Source organism: Quercus lobata, chromosome 6, assembly GCF_001633185.2.
Source record: "Quercus lobata isolate SW786 chromosome 6, ValleyOak3.0 Primary Assembly, whole genome shotgun sequence".
In the NCBI taxonomy this organism is placed as follows: domain Eukaryota; kingdom Viridiplantae; phylum Streptophyta; class Magnoliopsida; order Fagales; family Fagaceae; genus Quercus; species Quercus lobata.
The window spans coordinates 50,996,722-51,014,918 of record NC_044909.1 but is presented as its reverse complement, the minus strand read 5'-3'; the positions used below and the strand labels follow the sequence as shown (position 1 = coordinate 51,014,918).

Here is an 18,197-nt window from a genome sequence, read left to right as displayed (position 1 = left end):
TGCAATAAAAAATAAAAATCCACCAAAACATTAAGAGAGAGAGAGAGAGAGAGAGAGAGAGAGAGAGAGAGAGAGAGAGAGAGAGAGAGACCTTTTGTGAGAGAAAACTATGCAAAGAATGAAAAAGAGTGACAAATTTATAGTAAGAAGGAATGGATAAGAAGAGACAAATAAAGGAAGATAAAAGGAAAGATGAATAACAATATTAAAGTAAAGGGTAGTGGAGAAATGAAAAGATAAAGAAAAAAGAAAGGTTGAAGAAAGTGTAAATATTTAAAAAAAATAAGTGAATGTAAAAAAAATTATAGGAAAATTGGAAATAAAAAAGAAATATATATATATATATATATATGTGTGTGTTAAAATCAACAAAGATGAATATGTAAAATCAATAATCTATTTATATATATATAATTTTTTTTTTTGTAAAAAAAGGAATAAATAATAAATAATAATTATGTGGCGAATGACATGGCGATGAGGTGACGCAATAAGGGCTCAGCAACAATAAATGTCACGTTTCAGCTTTTAATAATATATAGATAGTAAGAGGAAAGGGATAAGAAGAGACAAATAAAGGAAGATGAATAACAATATTAAAGTAAAGGGTAATAGAGAGATGAAAAGATAAGGGAAGAAGAAAAGTTGAAGAAAGTGTAAATATTTAAAAAAAAAGTGAATGTAAAAAAAAATTATAGGAAAATTGGAAATAAAAAAGAAATATATATAGATGTTAAAATCGACAAAAATGAATATGTAAAGTCAATAATCTATTTATATATATATATATTTATTTATTTATTTGGTAAACAAAAGAATAAACAATAAATAATAATTATGTAGCGAATGACTTGGCGATAAGGTGGCGTAACAGGAACTCACTAGCAATAAATGCCACGTTTCAGCTTTTAGTAATATATAGAATATAGAAAAATTAAAATCTTATTAAAAAAAAAAAAAAAAAGCATGGTCAATTCCATTTGTGTTGAAAAAATAACATAGTACTAGGAAACCAATCATTACATGCTGAGATACAATTAAATAACGATAGAACAATCATTGACAGAAGATTTTTTTCATGTCAACCATATTCTTCGAAAATTTTCTCGCATAGCATTTGCCATGCCATGTTTGTGAATTTGTGGTTCAGGATTATGTCACAGATTACAACAGTAATACCAACCTAATTCTAATATTTATAGGTACTGATAGCTCTCTCTCCTTCTACTGGTGTCGGCTACATCCAGTACTCTATACTTTTTACAGATGATCTTAGCTAGAGAGTGAAAGACAGGTCCCCAAAGCCTACCAAGCTCACATCTAGAAGCAATTACTGTTAGCGGCTTACTTGCCTAGCCATTCACTTTCTCCTTTTTAATGGAGATGGGGGTGTTCGTGTGTAAATATATAAATAACTTAATATTAAAGAAAAAAATTTGACATAATCGCACCTAAAGATCCGATGATGTACGTCATAACAAAAAAGGTAAAATATAATTATGCAGTTGGTGAACTAATTAGGGAAAGAATTTAGAGTACTTGAGACTTAATTAGTGACAAATCATAAACTAACTGAAACAAGATTAAGTAAAACATGAAAGTAAAGTTGCACCAACCTTGATCCTATAAAAGTAAACCCTCAGTGACACTGGAAGGCTTAACTCCAATATATAGGCAAATATGCACCGAACTAGCTACTCCTCACCACTGATAACTACGCAAGTGACAGGCACAGCCACTTCAGCCTAGCTAGTGATAAGAGTAGTAATATCAATCGTGTTCTTTTTACCATAAGATGGGTAGGTCTCCTTGTTGTGATAAATCTCACACTAACAAGGGAACTTGGACTAGAGAAGAAGATCAGAGACTCATTGCCTATATCAAAGCTCATGGGGAGGGCTGCTGGCGCCAAATTCCCAAGGCTGCAGGCCTTCTTCGTTGTGGCAAGAGTTGTCGTCTCCGCTGGATTAACTATCTTCGCCCTGATCTAAAGCGCGGTAATTTCACAAATGAAGAAGACAACTTCATCATCAAGCTACACAGCCTCCTTGGTAACAAGTAAGTGTTGAAGATTAAGGTTTTTATTTTATTTTATTGATAATTTTATAGTTATAATGGAAAGGGGGATGTGAATCCTGGGCGTCTCCAATGGAAACATTTGGAGATGCCAGTCGAGCAGTAAGGTTCTTGGTGAAGATTAAGTTGTTAAATCCTACACAAATGCATGGATGGTCTCAATATCTATAGGAGCATGCAGTGCTATTCAGCTTCTAGTTCTAACAAAACAGTGGTTTTGTTTGGTACAAGGTGGTCCCTGATAGCAGCAAGGTTACCAGGAAGAACGGATAATGAGATCAAGAATTACTGGAATAGCCATTTAAGGAGGAAGTTATTGAGCAGAGGGATTGACCCTTTGACTCACAAACCGATTAACACTGACACTGACAAAGGAGAGAAGTTCATGGATGGGTTTGGGTGCAAAATTGAGAAGAACCCAGTTGAAAAAAGTTTAACAGAATTGAATCTTGAGCTTAGAATAGGCCCTCCCAACCAACATCCACCTTTGCCATTGGAGAGAAAAGAAAAGAAAGTCTGTTTCTACTGCAGCCTGGGACTAGAAAACAGTAAATATTGCACTTGTGGGAGTAGTAGCAATAGTACTAATGATTTTTGAAGAATATGCGACTCTTGATTGCAGAAGCTTGGTGAGGAAGTGAATTTGAAGTTTGTTTTTTTTTTTTTTTGAAAGGAAGGATTTGAAGTTGGATGCATAGCTCTCCTGGCATGGAGAAATCAATTTTAAAAGGGATTAATATTGTTAAATTATCTTTCCCTCTCTCTCTCTCTCTCTCTATCTCTCTGGGGTTTCTGCTTTGCTTGATTATGTATAAAATTGATCTATGCTGAAAGTAGTCCATGCTTATGAACTACCAACTTGTTCAACGGAAAATTGAAGAGTGTACTGTGTGTGCTTTATATATATATGGTAAGTAATTTAATACCATTTCTTTACCATCATCATTGTAATGGTACTGGTAATAGAAACATTGATCTATCACCATTCACCAGATAGAATATGTTTCTTTCTTTATTCTTTTGGTACTGAAAGATTCTGTTGGAAGAATGGTAATAGATAAAGCTATGATCATGAGAGAGAAGGAGAAGAAGACAGGAAAATGACTCACAAGGAGTAGGTAAGCTATCCCAATCATCTATAACAATGAGAGAGAGAGAGAGTGGGTGTAAATATGTAAGGGAATCATTTTGATGGATTTGTGAGTGGGTAGCAAGTTGCAACAATAATTGTTTGGTTGGTATTGGTAGAATATGAAATTAAGATGGTTGCAGAAAATATTGCCGTAGTGCTTCCGTCTCTCTCATATCCACACATACATACCTTTGAATTAATGGGAGTTAATCCATCTCTTAAACGAGGGTTATGGTCCATATATATAATTTATCTGTCCACGATATCAATCAACGTTGAGAAACCCCCAGCTACTAGTCTAACTGATTAGTGTTTTTTTCATTGAGCTTCTAATTAAAACTCAACACGATTGAAAATGTTTAACTACACAGCAAATGGGAACAAAGAGTGACTGTTTCCACAACTTTAATGAAAATGGTGACCTTGCAAGCTGACTCATTTTCAAAAGTTAACTTAATATAGTCGAAAGCTATTAAGTGATGAATTACCACTTCAAATACTAGTAGTCTAATTGGATTTTAAAGTAATCGAAGAAGAGTTGGACTTGGAGAAAAAAAGGGTAAAAATAAGAAAGAAGTAGAATGAATGCAACGCAAACTTCTTGTACAAGTACTTAAAACACTTGCATATAATTTCGAGAGACAAGATTACCTTTTGGAACAATTTGTGTATAACACGTTTAACCCCTTTATTTAAGGGTTGAGTTTGTGTCCAATGGCTAGTTCTACTGGACACATTGAAATATGGACATGTGTTTAGTTTTGGACACGTGTCATTATCTTAACATGTCTAGTAAAATTGGCCACTAAACACAAGTCTTACTCTTATTTCATGAGTAATATATTATCACACGCTTGTTATTGTACATTTCGTATAGACTAAATTTAAAATTGGTTAAGATGGTAAAATCGTGAATCATACTTTATTTAATATATAGGAATCATGTTGTGTAAAAGATTTATTTATTTTTAATAAAAAATAAAAAATACTTGGTAACTCATTAAAGAGGAAACGGGAGGTACATCATTGTCAATATTACATTATTAGTATCTTCGACCATACTCTCTCACTTCCAATTGTATTGAGCATGCGGGCCTTGCTACGTTTATGGGCAACCTTGTTTCCTTCCTTCCCTACCAACATGAGATATATGCCAACTTCTCTAATCCTTCTCAACCTACACTTTACATCATCTATCATATGTCCTATTTTAAGGTAGTGGCCTTGTTCTATAGACATTGGTGTCCCTATGGTGACCAAAGAGTTCCCTCCAAAATAACATTCCTAATGTCGATAATCTACAAATGTTGATGTTGGATAGGATAGTAACAAAAAACGTGTGAATGAGGGAAACATGCTTTAAATTTTTGTCAAGTGTCGTTGGAGTGAAAGGTAAAGATGTTGGTTTCAAAAAAAAAAAAAAGGGTAAAGATGTTACATGGCACGAAAAAAAACTATCAATAACCGTCAAGAACACAAGTATAAATAATAAATGACTTATTTTTGAAGAATAAAACACACACATCGTACCTCTCTTTCAATAGAAACTTCTCTCACTTGTAATGCTATTTCCTTTGTTTCTAGTTTAGGATTATTGTAAGCTGTCAATATAATTAAGTAATCTGTTTATAATCATCACTCTTTTATTTATGAAGCACTGCTAGTTTCAAAGCAAGTTAGTAGTTAGTAATTCAACAAGATCCTTGAAATCCTTAGTTTAATTATAGTTCACTGTTTCTTGCCGATATAATTTGGTAGCCTCGTAGCTTGGTAGATTTCTAAATCCCTTTACTTTCTAGTAAACTTGTAGTTTTGTAGATCTCTTAATTGCAACTTACTGTCTTCTATCAATAGTTGTTATTTTGCATTTTTCTCATTAATCAACTTATCATAAATTAGTAATCTTAGTGTGTAAAGATCTAAAGTTCTCTTCATTAAGGCATTATTGAATCACATCTTTCTAAATATGAAGTCAGATCTCAAGAATAAGGTCTTTAATATCAACTTAATTACTATCATTTAGCATGTTGCCCCACGTGCTAATCACAAATTTTAAAATCCTATTCATACTAACTCCAATCCATGAGTTTAAGAAATTCAAAGTTACATTTATTGCTAATGAAAATATGGTAAATTAAAAACACAATAAACTATTAAGATGATAGATTATGATCAATACAACAACAATTTCACACGGGATTATTATTGACGTAATTTGTATCGTACACTTGTTATGGTTTATCAACTCAGCAATTATAAATTTTGTTATGACACAAATATACCACGCACGCTGGCACATCTCAAAAGAATATAATCTATTGAACATGCCAATTCCACCAGTAGCTTAATAGCCTCTTAAAAATGTTTTAGGTACATAAACAAAGTTTATAACATTTGGGGTTTGATGATTTGACATTTCAGCGTTAGTAAAGTTATTATGATATTTTATTGTATCTCGGTTTTTTATTGGTTTAAAGAGCCAAGAGTATTGACAAGAAAGAAAAACTGCGCTCAACATCTGCACGCATGCAGGTCTTGTCAAGCACAGTGGAATGACAACTACCGAAGCAATAATACATGATATAGCTGCTGTGTGTGCGTGAAGAGAGAAAGAGACAGTGGGTGTATACGGGGGGCCGAGACAGGGATTGAGATTCATGCACCAGACCGCAGCACTCTTCTTTATTAGCATCACATCCTGTGTAACACATTTTTCATAACTTGTGAAGAAAGGAAGTTATAATAGGAGCAACGTTCATTTTCATACCGTCTTATCATTAAGGCAACTTTTGTTATGTATCAATTTCAATTATATACCAAACCACTGATCTCACTGAAAAAAAATTATACTAAACCACATTGTGTGTATGTATATATCTATTCTAATATTCTTTGATGTGTCTAGCACAGTGACGAAAAGAGAAACAAGATTATGATAGCTGCAATGAAAGCTTAATATATTTCAGAGACTATATGTGTAATCTAATACTGAAAATACAATGATAGATGGTCAAGTGTAAGTGCATCTACTTATCTTCTTCTCCAATCTAATACCTCCCATCCCTCACCCTCTGTGAAATGTCGTCTCACCTTGCATGCCACTATCTCAAAAGGGAGGAACATATATACTCTTAAAATAATTATAATTATAATTATTTCCTTAATTACTCATAGAAGTAGGTTGATGAAATTATCACCAAACATCCCTAAAGTCTCGTCATGGAATAGGGTTTGTGAACTATAGTTAAGATAATTTTTGCTAAACCTGCGGTAAGCAAAAAAGTACTTGACATTTTGAGAAAAATCATTACATGAGACCCGCATTCAGTTAATTGTATTGACTTTTTAACCAAAAACATAATAGTGGAACCCACAAAAAATATGTTATCAAAGGAAAAAAAAATAAAAGCTCCTTTATTTTATGACGACAGGGACAAAAAAGAAGATGTTAAAAGCTTGCTGGTAATCTAATCCATTAATTTGCATTTGACATCAACTTATTTAACTTTTATTGATTTTTTTTGGCTGAAAATATGCTAAAGTATGCTAAAGGTTTTAAAAAGTTGCATATAAAAACTAAATACTAGAAGTACAAATGAACACTTATTATCACTCCCTCCCACCATAAATCATAACCAAAATCCTATTCCTATCTAAGTGGAAGTTGTGCTTTGATATGTTGCAAAAATTAGAGGTCATATTGTAACTTGTACGGAAATCATGTTTGCACTCTCTCTCTCTCTCTTATATGGTGGTGTAACTTTACTTAAAATTATTGCACTAAATATTTTTCTATTGGATGCAAATTTTGATTAAACTTATTGGATTACATTTTCTTCTAAAATCCTTTATGCTTACAAATTTTCAAGACAATTGAAGATTAATAATCATGTAATCAATAATATATTTAAATTTCAAATTTTTGTAGTTTAAATTTATGCATAAAAAAAAAATTTTATATTTTATTTGTTACGTCTTACTAGATTACATTTTTTTATATTTTCTTGACACATATGCCAAGTTTTTCATTTCAATCGGATTCTATTTACCATTCAATCTTTTTTTTTTTTTTTTTGTAAGAATCAAATTTATTATCCAATCTAGAAGCCCATCTTTTATGCACAATTTTAAATATAAAATTTTTGAAACTTAAACATTCGATTAATGGCTTTTTTATCGATCTCATATCATATTGAAATTTTGCAAGCATGTAGAATATAAAAAAAAAAAAAAAAACTAATTTAATAGCTAATTTTTTAAAACTCGTATCCAATAAAAATCCCATTATTAGATTGTTAATAACTTTTTATTGGATTAATACTAATCAGATATTGTTTACTTTTTGATGCATTAACTCATCTTTTATGCATAGTTTAAATAAATAAATAAATATATATGTCTCTGTGTGTGGGGCCTGTTCCAACTAAGGCTTAATGGGTAGAGCCCAATTTCTACCCACATTTATAGACGTCGTGAACCTAAATATTCAATCTACACTCACCAGCCCAAAAGGATAGAGGTCTACAAAGTACACAAATCTAGGCCTCGATTCCAGCATAACCTTAATAAGTAGGACCACCCACGTTTACAGACATTGTTGTGATCCGAAAATCACGCACATATCAAGCCCTAAAGTAAAGTGGGTTACGAAGTACAAACACCAATGAAGCCTGGAACTCAATGGCACTGACCAGTTCTCCCATGAAGAAGAATCTGGATTCAAATCTTCCCTCCCCCCGCCCCCCACTTATTGTAAGGGATGTGGTATTACATGCATCGGATGTACAGTAAATTTTTCCATTGTAAGTGGAAAAAAACCAATGCAGCCTTAAGCAATTAGCCAAACCCAACCAAGCTTATTATTACAATCAAACTTACACACGGGTTATGCTTTCTCGAGCAAGAAATTTGTTGACGAAAGAATAAACTAGGCATTAGAATTTACACATAGAAAGTCATCCAAACATCCACATATGAAATAAAGCATCAACTTCTGCTATGTGACATTCTCCAATTATACAAATCTCTCAAACAGAACAAGAACTCTATGCATCGGGGCTGCCAAAAACCCTGTCTGGTTTATCAATTCTAGCTGTACCTGAGCTTGATGACTCCCCCATTGCATCAGGAGAAGCTGCTGCCTGGGATGATTCTCTCTTCAGAGAAGTTGGCATCCCAGAAATCTCCTGAAAGGGAAAAAGAAGTTAACAAGGCTGGGTAAGAAATAACAATCAGAAAGGACTTTAAGTCCCACTGGCCTATTGCTCCTATGAGATGAACCATATTTAAATTCTTCATAACATCCCTCCACAAGGGAAAAGCCTAGACTTATTCCAACATATCTTTGTAATAAACAAATAAAACCAAAGGAAATAAAACTGCTACTGTTCCCAACAAGTAACTTAAACAAGAGTCTCCAAAATACCTTCATTAAATGCAATCTCAAGTCACAAGGTCGAACTTGATTTCCAATACATGCCATCACAAATTTTGAATACTGAAACAAAACATCAGCAGCGGCTTGCTTTTTCTCTTCGCTCTGCAAATTGTATTTTTGATGATTGAATGAAACAGAAAAAAGGACAATAGGAGAGGGAATTATGCAACTATTCTAATGATATCAGACTAACTAATAAAACCCTTCCAGCATTAGCATATGTTTAAAAATATGAAATAAGTTATTGAGATACAGAAATATGTGATGATAAAGGTTTAAAGTTTAAACTCTCGTCTCAAGGCTGCCACTATTTTTAGGCTATAAATAAACCGAGTTGTTTATGAATAGCTCGAGCTTAGCTCCGGAAAATACTTGTTTATACTTACATAGACTTGAGATTGGATTTGTAAAAGTTTGTAAATAGGTTCATCTGATATAAAATTATTATTCATAGTTTGTTAATAATATAAATAGTCTGTTCGAATTAAAATTCATTGACTTCTAAAGAGGTGAAAAAAATTAGTAATGATTTTACTATATATGAGAAAAGAATAAGTTAATCAACGAATTTGTGAATAAGCTTGCACTTGTTCGACAAGAAAATATATCAAGCTTGAACTTATAATTTTGTTTGGTGATGAGCTTGAGCTCGGCTTGTGTTCGAAAGGAAATTAAATAAACAAGCCTAAACCTTTAGTAATTAGCTTGACTTGGCTCGTTTACAGCCCTACTAGTGACAGGTTATTTGGATTGGTAGGCCTTGGGGTGTGCTCCTCAAGGTCCTGGGATCAAGTCTTAAATTTACTTGGTGCATGGTTCTTGTGGGTGAGGTCATGCATCTAGGGTTTACTTGATGAGGGTGGGTTTAAAGGACCTTGGCTTGAAGAGGATCCCCATCATTCAAAATAACAATAATAACTAAAGGGTAAACCATGGCATAGACCAATAACCTTGCACATATATTTGCCAAAATCAATTTTGTTAATCTATACATACATGTCCGTGTGTGTGTGTGTTTGTATTTGACCTGTACTTTACCCATTTTCTTCCTATGTTTTGTACCTAATATTGCATATGGTTGATTATAGCTTCCCCCTTTAATGAATGACCAATGGTGCACCCTGCCCCCGGAGAAATCCAATGCCACTCAACAGACAGGAAGGACAGATACAAAATCAAGTGAATAGGTTATCAAGCATGATATCTCTATTCATAGATAGTTCTTTGTTTCTTTGTTTCTTTGTCTTTCTTCCGGAGTAAGAATAAAACCAAGGTACAGAGGCCAAACAACAAAAGGGAATTCCATTCAATTTCCTTTTGAGTTTTGAGTCTTTTGACCACAGTTACTTCCTATGTACACACTTATTCCATTCTTATAAAACATACAGACGGTAATCTGTATACATCTGTGCACACAATGGCAAGAGAGTCCGAAACTAAGCCCGAAATAGCTATACTAATGTGATTCATCATTTCCCAAAAGTAAATCAAGGAAGCATCAAACACTACAAAAAGGATTTTTTTTTGGATACTAAACATGAGGAACCCAAAAGCACATAAATTTTCAATCAAAATTTTGATTTATGGCAATGAATACGGGATTTACTTGATGTATATTACAATTTCCACAGAAAGACATCTATAACTATGAACTCAAGACTTTCAAGTTTAAACCATTTATAGACACTCACAGGAAATCAAAATGCCTACCACAAGTGCTTAGGTAAGGAATTGAACTATCTTTCCCCAATTTACCCTTACAACCAAACAGGGGTTTTGGATTTGGATTTGGATTTAGAATTGGATGGATTTTTAGGGCTCCTATATTTTATCCAAATCTTCAATTTCCTATACATGTTGGGCAAAAATGGAATTATAGTTTTAAAACTAAGCAATGGAATCAGGAGGTGAATAGTGTTTGGGATTTTTTTTATTTTTATTCCCTTAAATTTAAAATAAAACAAAAACCTAAAACGAGAAAGTAGACGATTTTGCTGGTGTTTGGTTTAAATATTAGGGTTGATCTTGAGAGAGTTATAGAATGAAAGTTGAAACAGAAGAAATATAGTACAACTCCAAGGAATGAAAATTAAACAGTACCTCGTAATCTTCTTTATCTTTCATGCCCGAAATTCTTTATTCTCCGCTCTACGGTTTGAACTTTTGGCCTCACTACCGCTACCAATGAATTATGAAGGTGAACCTGTGCTTATTAAAATATAACCCGCCCTCATTTTGTATTAATACAAAATAAGAAATATCTTACACTTTTGCCAGGCGGCCTATTAGCTCAGCTGGTTAGAGCGTCGTGCTAATAACGCGAAGGTCGCAGGTTCGAGACCTGCATGGGCCAAAATATTTGATTTTTTGTTTTGGGCCAAAAATATGAGTTATAAAATTCTGGGCCGAGCCCATGGATAATGTGTCTTGGGCCAAAAATTAAAGACAAAACAAAATCTTCTTTCTTTTTCTCTCTATTTGTCGTCCATCTATGCTCCAGAACTAAACTTTTTGGCAAAAAATGAAATAAAACAAAATCTGCTCTTTTCTTCTCTCTCCCATCCAGCTGAGATAATATAATAATATATTAACGACAAATAATATGTACACAATATTTTCACAATATTTTTATAATAAATCATAGGTGGTAGGATATTATTATTGAGGCAAAAAGTAATTTTAGTGATAGGTTCAAATTTGAACTAATAATAACTAACTACTTGTAATTTGTTATAAAAATGTTGTGGACATAGCACTTCTCTATAATTACTTAAAAAGCGATTCTTGTTCTTTCTTTGATAAATGCATTAGAAATTGAAACTTCAAAGCATGCAACTCCATACTCTCAAGGAGACCTCTGAGCTAAAATCCTTTCATCACAGTCCACTTGACATCTCCAGCTAAAATGAAGAGGAGCGTGCGTAGCATGGGAGATAGTTTGGATTTAGCTTCAAGGGACTTGGTCAATTAATTGTAAGTTTGTAATACAGAGTGTAAGGCCGTCTGATATGAGGAAATAATTTTGCTTGGCAATACGTTTAACTTAAATGAGATATTTGGGCTAATCGAGAGATGGAATCAGGCTATGTATTGAATTTGAAGGAGTAGAACTTGTTGGACCGATAAATAATAAATAATGGCACACGTGTTCACCTTTAATGTGTGAATTAAACTGCCATGAAGCTCTTAGAAGAATATAAGTGACGTCATATTATTGGTTATTAAGCCTATTATCAATTTATTTAGAGCCAAAGAGAGATTGCAGAACCATTTGAATGAAAACACGTGAAGATCACATGGTCATTAACATTTATGTGCAAATAGTTATTTTTAGCCGAAAAGCATAAAAAAAAAGAAAAAAAAGAAGAAAGAAAGTAGGCGACCTTATCGAGACACATATGCAATAACTACTATTATGCGATAACTATCATTCTTGATCAATTAGACAATTATCTCATTCTTGTAAATGCATAAGGTAGGAATTTTGTTCGTCAATTTGTGGTTGTTTACGCATTTAAGTCCTATTGAGTTAGCCCATGCCCAAGCCCAAGCCCAAGCCCAAGCCTTCTGGTTCGAAGTACCGTCTCGCATAGCATAACGTAATGCGACCACCCATAAAACCACATCGTAATCCAAACATAAAAACCACATCGTAATCCAAACAGAACAAAATTGGTGAGATATTAACAAGCAACATGATCTCACTTTATTTTGGTGAGATATTTTCCTTGATGTTTGATATGGTAGAAAATCAAACCAATTCCTTTCAATTAGAGCCCCCAATACGCTATCACGGACACTAGAATGGTAATTTAACCTCATTCCAAAATCAGAAAGTAGGATCATAAGGGTAGAAACTCTTGGCTCTAATCAAGATTTCTGCTCGTATATAAAATCAAGTCAGACCTCCAACTTATAAACCATACATTAGGACATAACGTTCCATACCTTGTAACTATCACTAAAAATATAATTTAACAAAAAAAAAATAAAATAAAAAAAGCCATCCATTTTCATACTTGAAGCAGTCATGTTTCTAATGGTTCAAAAGCTTCGCACCTCAGAACTCCAATAGCATCCAAATAGATGGCATTATGGCAATACTATTCAGGTTTAACCACAGCACCAAATACAACTCCAAATAACATTACGAGCATCAATAAAAACTAGGGGGAAAAAGAAATCAAAAATAAGATTATGTTTCCTTTGGGGGGCCCTTCTTTGCAGCCTCAGCTGCTGCTTTCTCTGCTTCAATTTCAGCAACAACAGCATCAATCTCAGCTTCCTCAAGTTGCCGCAGGCCATGCTCCTTAGTCATCACAGCAACTTCTATGTTCTTTCCCCCACTCTCAACAACCTATATGCAAGCATAAACAATTCAAACTGTTATAGTTCCAGATTAAATGGTGGGTTACAGGTTAAATGATGGACTACAGGTTATATATGCCCTAAAACCAATATAGTCAACCATGGGCTACAGGTTAAATAATGCCATTGCAGTCCACTAGATTAAATAATGCAGTTTAACTTGATCTTACTATATGTCTGAATTGGGGGAGACGAGGAGAGAGGATAGGGAAGAGAATGGATCGTGAACAGGTGGTACCCTTCTAGAAGAGTATGGAAATTTCTAGCCACCATCTGTCATATTCAAGAATATTCCTTGTCCTAATGTAATCATCATTTTCTATATAAGGAATGATTCTCCAGCACCTCCTTTTTGTAAATATTTCTATTGCAACTTTCTTTCCCTTTTCAACATGGTATCACAGCATTAAAGATCCCTGGTTCTGATTCCCTTATACATCTTACAGATTCTTTTTTATCTTCGTATTTTTCTAACATTGTTCAATCATCAAATTTATTATTTAGTCCACAAAAGTAACACAGTTCTACCACAAATATCAATACCAAATCTTAAAGCAATAAATATGAAAGCAGTAAAAATCTGCAAAAGCAACTACAACAACCTATTTACAAAACCTTTGTTTAGCTAGACTCTCTATTACAAAATCTGCAAAAGCACTGCTTACTTTCCTACCCTCATTTGCATGAACTAGAACTTCTGGTACTTTTTTTTTTGATAAGTAGAACTTCTGGTACTTCAAGGAACCTCTTTGAAGATTTTGTTGTAGTGAACCTCACAGAAAATAATTCTTCGTGAGTTCAATTAATCCCTCACTCACTCTCTTTGGGATCACAATATGAGAAGCTAAAGAACAAGGTTTTTCAGTTAAAGTACAGTAGAAAAGGCACAAAGTTTTCTCTCTGACAAGCATAGCGTGAGGAAGCCTTTTCCCTATAGAAAAATTGTGCAAAAGCCAGTTTATATAAGTGCACAACTAAGGTTTAAAGAGACAACACAAAAATTAGGTCAAACAAGAATAAGAAAACAAAGTCTAACATTCTTGCTCGAGCAAGGGACAGACAAAGTCTCGAGTTGAATTATTGTTTCACTCGAGTGAAATTCTTAGGGATCAGAATCTTTGATGCATCTTCAAATAGCTCATATCCAACTTTTAAAAATAAACAAGTACACTCAAATCATGATGTTTGATTACAACCATTGTCATGGAATTGGCTAATGCTAAAAATCCTAAAAAATGGGAGCACAGTGATATACCCTTAGGCTAGATATTCCACGTTACCTTTTGATTTGTAGTGCCTGCCAGCACTTTTTGTACCATTCTAATACAACTAAGTTCAGATAGTTTTCAATCAATTAACAATTAGCGCCAACAGCCTTGTAGCTCAATTGGTTGGCACCTCCTAGTGTTTCCAATGGAGACATCTAGGGTTCAAATCCCCCCTCCCCCAACTATCAAATTATCATAAATAAATAAAAAACAATCATATCATTCCACCAATTAGATTTTATAATTTGGAACATTCATTGAGCTCTAATCTCTTTTTCTCCACAAGCAAGATCTGCCAAGATACAAATTATAGATAAGATGATACCTCAGAATGAAAAACACATCCCTTTGAGAATCACACATCATTGTGGCATGTTATTATAGGCGCAAGAAGTAGAGATACAGTGATTACTTATTTGCAAAAACAGAAGTCAGACTGTGAATCATCTTGTGCTTTGCTATTCCATAGCAAGAGAACTTTGGTCATTTCTTTTATGTTCTTTTTTTCTTTTTGGAGTACTTTGGGTCATGTTTTGCTCAATCATAGACTTGTTGGCTTTGTTTGATAGATCATTTGGGGAGACATCAAAGAGTTATCATTTGGAACACTGTATCATTGGCTCTTATATGGTGTATTTGGTGAGAGCAAAATCTCCATACACTCGAGGGGTGTGAAACTGCAATTTTAGAGATACAACATCTGTTCCTTTGAACATTATTGGATGGATTGAGGCAACGAGCTGTTTTTCTTTCTCCAATAAGTTAGATTTTATAGAGTTCCTAGAGTTTAAATGTTACTAATTTTTGTGCCACAGAACACATAGAAGAGGGGGAATCTGCAATATGAAAGAAATATAATGAAGTATGAATTCGTGTTTCCAGGAAACAGGTCAAAATAGTTTACCTCAAGCAATGCACGGATTGCAAGCTTAACTGTTTCTTGCCCAGAAGTTTCTTTATAGTTTTTCTCCAAAAACTCTCTTAACGAATTAGAGTTTCTTCCAGTTGCATTGGCCTTCCAAGCTGAAAATGTCCCAGAAGGATCTGTCTGATAAAGTGATGGAGCACCAGTATAGGGATCAAAACCAATAATCAAAGTTGAAAGGCCAAATGGTCTCACACCCCCACTCTGTGTGTACTTTTGCTGAAGACCAGCAATATAACGAGTGATGTACTCAACAGTTGCTGGATCCTCCACTGTAAGCCTATGGCTTTGACATTCAATCCGTGCCTTGTTTATTAGGACACGAGCATCTGCCTTGAGTCCAGCACAGGCCAGTGCAATGTGATTATCCAGGTTCACAATCTTCCTAACTGATCTGCAAAAAAAAAAAAAAAAGACTCATCAGAGGACTGCCAAACCTAGAAAGGATAACAAGAAAATAACAAATTGAAACAAAGAAAAATAAAATTAGTAAGCAACATCTTCGCCAAGGATGCATTTCTAATACAGTGTGAGCTGCACAATCCCCCCAAATACGATGATTCATTCAGTATCTTCTTTAATTCATATCTTGATTAGATACATTTCAGAAATTGGAAGGGCCTTAATCTAATCTAAATGGGCAGTGGACACAATTTCAAAAAATAACAAAGTTTTTATCTTTGTTTGGCGACCGCCAAGTAGAGTAATGTATATTTCTAATATGAAAATCCTAACAAATGCTTCTATAAAAATACCATATAATAATAATAATCTAAATAAGCAAAACATTGTGCAGCTAAGAAATTGTAGAGCATATAACATACTGTAGGTTAAATAACACATTGTAACTCTTTTCTAGCTAAAAACACCATCATATCTAATGGTGAAGTAGAATTTGAGCAAAGGTATTCAACATAGAGAGTCCAAACACAAAATTTGTCTCCTTTAAAAATTACAATTCATAGGGCTAAATTGTGCACCGCCTAGTTAAAATCAATTTCAGTAAAATTCATCATCTGAGTAGTACATTAAAAAAAAAAAAAAAAAATCCCCAAATTTATAAAAATGGTATATGAAAATAGTAATCAGAAATAGAATGATACCAAAAAAAAAAAAAAAAAAAAAAAAAAAAAAAGAATCCTAACCCTCGGATCATGTACACGAAGGGAGGACAGATCAATTGGCAATCTCAACCAATTCCATGATTGTTATATCTAATAGAAGAAAAGCCAATAAATAAATACAGAAAAAGGTGTTTAATTGTTTGTAGTGAGAGAGAGAAAGAGAGAGGGGACCTGGTGTCTTGGAGTTTGGCGGTGGATTTCTTCTCGACGCCGAGGACGATGGTGTCGGTGCCACGGACACCGACGGCGGCGTTGCCCTTGCGGACGGCTTCGAGGGCGTATTCGACCTGGAACAAATGGCCATCTGGTGAGAAAACCGTTATTGCTCTATCGTACCTTGCCATTCTTCGTCTTCTTCTTCTTCAACTCAACTGATCTCTCTCTGTTTGTTTCTGAAAACAATTCTATAAAACTCTCTCGCTGCGTTTTTTTAATTACCGATCTCAACTTAAGCCACAAGGCAACCCACCCACTGAAGAGTTGCTGTGTTGTGTTTCTCACTGGAGACCCGGAAAAATTGGACCGGATCCGATAACCCGAAAGAAAAACATGGATATATGTTACATGGGTTGACCCCTTTTTCTCAAATGATTTTTTTTTTTTTTTTTGTTAAAGAGTTTTTGTTTATTTGTTCTCTTATTTTGCATCAAGAATTTGTGTATTATTTACCATTTTTGAAGAGTTTTTATTTATGTTTTCTCTTATTTGTATTGGAAGGAAAACAAATACAATATTATCTTGTTTATTTATTATTTTTGACATTAAAAAAAAAACCTACTAATACCATATTGATTTTACCTTTAAAATACATTTTGATGGTCATAAGTTTTACAGCCCATTTAAAACAATCTCGTTTTTAAGCAAGCTCGATGAGATCAAATCCAAACCTAATTGATTCAAACCCATTTGCTAAGTCTACTTCTGATTTGAGTGGCACCACTAGAAGTTGGAGCTACTTTTAGGAATAATATAGTCATTTTCTCTTCTAATTATTTTTCCATGCAAATGTTCAAGGCCTTTAGAGAGCCTTATCAATTCTCGATTATTTTCCATTTTCAAATAAAGATCGAACCATCCCAAGATATATTAGGACCATTTCTATTTGAATTGAATTTGTTTCATGATTTAGATTAAATATTATTAATTTAAAAATGTACTCAATGCCACGTCATTTAATAGTAATTCAGAAATTTTATACATTGTCAAATTCAGAAATTTTAACTGTAAAATAGATTCAGACTTCAATTCAAGTAAGATATAGAGAACTCTTTTTCCCTAAAGATTAACATGCATTTTGTTTTTACTTTCAAATTTAATACCTTGTAATTTGATGCAACTTATTAGAGTTGGATTTTTTTTTTTTTTTTGGAGATAAAATTTGACTTGTAACTTAGTATGCCAATGACCTAGAGGTTAGTTGACACCTCTCGCTTTCCCAAGTTCAAGATTCAATCTCCCTCCCCTAATAACTTAATAAGTCCCACTCCCCTAATAACTTAATAGAAGAAAAATTAAGTTTGTAACTCAATACATATGTGCAAATGCATATAAAAATAAACATAGTTAGATATATGTAGGGCCAGAGAATTTATGACCCTGACCCACTTTACATTAGGGCCCAAGGCCCGAGCCAAGGAGGGGCATTGCCAATGACATACAATGAAAGTCCAAATGGCCTAGGGATATAGTCGAGGACGATTCTGTCCTTGGCATCCCAGAGCGCTCCTAAAAGAAAGGGCGAGCACAGTGTAGGAGCGGCCCAAGTAAAAGGCTGCCAATACTGCAATTAAGTACTCTGCGCCTGACAGGTCCATACTCTTCATCATGCTCTTCAGCTTTTACAACTACCTCCAACCACTTTGGGTAT

General features: G+C 33.9%; 3 protein-coding genes and 1 non-coding gene across 4 annotated transcripts; 2 read left to right on the top strand and 2 right to left on the bottom strand.

Moving 5' to 3' along the window:
• The first annotated feature begins 1,679 nt into the window (after nt 1–1,679).
• Nucleotides 1,680–3,028, top strand: LOC115994469 (myb-related protein 308-like). The gene is made up of 2 exons (XM_031118640.1): nt 1,680–2,058; nt 2,308–3,028. Exons 1-2 carry the CDS (start codon nt 1,796–1,798, stop codon nt 2,672–2,674), a joined length of 630 nt encoding a protein of 209 aa, XP_030974500.1. The 5' UTR covers nt 1,680–1,795; the 3' UTR covers nt 2,675–3,028.
• Nucleotides 3,029–8,043: 5,015 nt separating this feature from the next.
• On the bottom strand, nt 8,044–10,860 carry LOC115994471. Its single transcript, XM_031118641.1, has 3 exons — nt 10,746–10,860; nt 8,634–8,747; nt 8,044–8,394 (listed from the first exon to the last, which is right to left on the bottom strand). Exons 1-3 carry the CDS (start codon nt 10,767–10,769, stop codon nt 8,254–8,256), a joined length of 279 nt encoding a protein of 92 aa, XP_030974501.1. The 5' UTR covers nt 10,770–10,860; the 3' UTR covers nt 8,044–8,253.
• A 64-nt stretch (nt 10,861–10,924) lies between these two features.
• Nucleotides 10,925–10,998, top strand: TRNAI-AAU. The gene has a single exon. It is a non-coding gene; the product is annotated as a tRNA-Ile (tRNA).
• A 1,512-nt stretch (nt 10,999–12,510) lies between these two features.
• LOC115949620 (proteasome subunit alpha type-7) lies at nt 12,511–16,811 on the bottom strand. Its single transcript, XM_031066896.1, has 3 exons — nt 16,502–16,811; nt 15,186–15,600; nt 12,511–13,002 (listed from the first exon to the last, which is right to left on the bottom strand). The coding sequence occupies exons 1-3, from the start codon at nt 16,672–16,674 to the stop codon at nt 12,841–12,843; spliced, it is 750 nt and encodes a 249-aa protein (XP_030922756.1). The 5' UTR covers nt 16,675–16,811; the 3' UTR covers nt 12,511–12,840.
• Nucleotides 16,812–18,197: the final 1,386 nt, after the last annotated feature.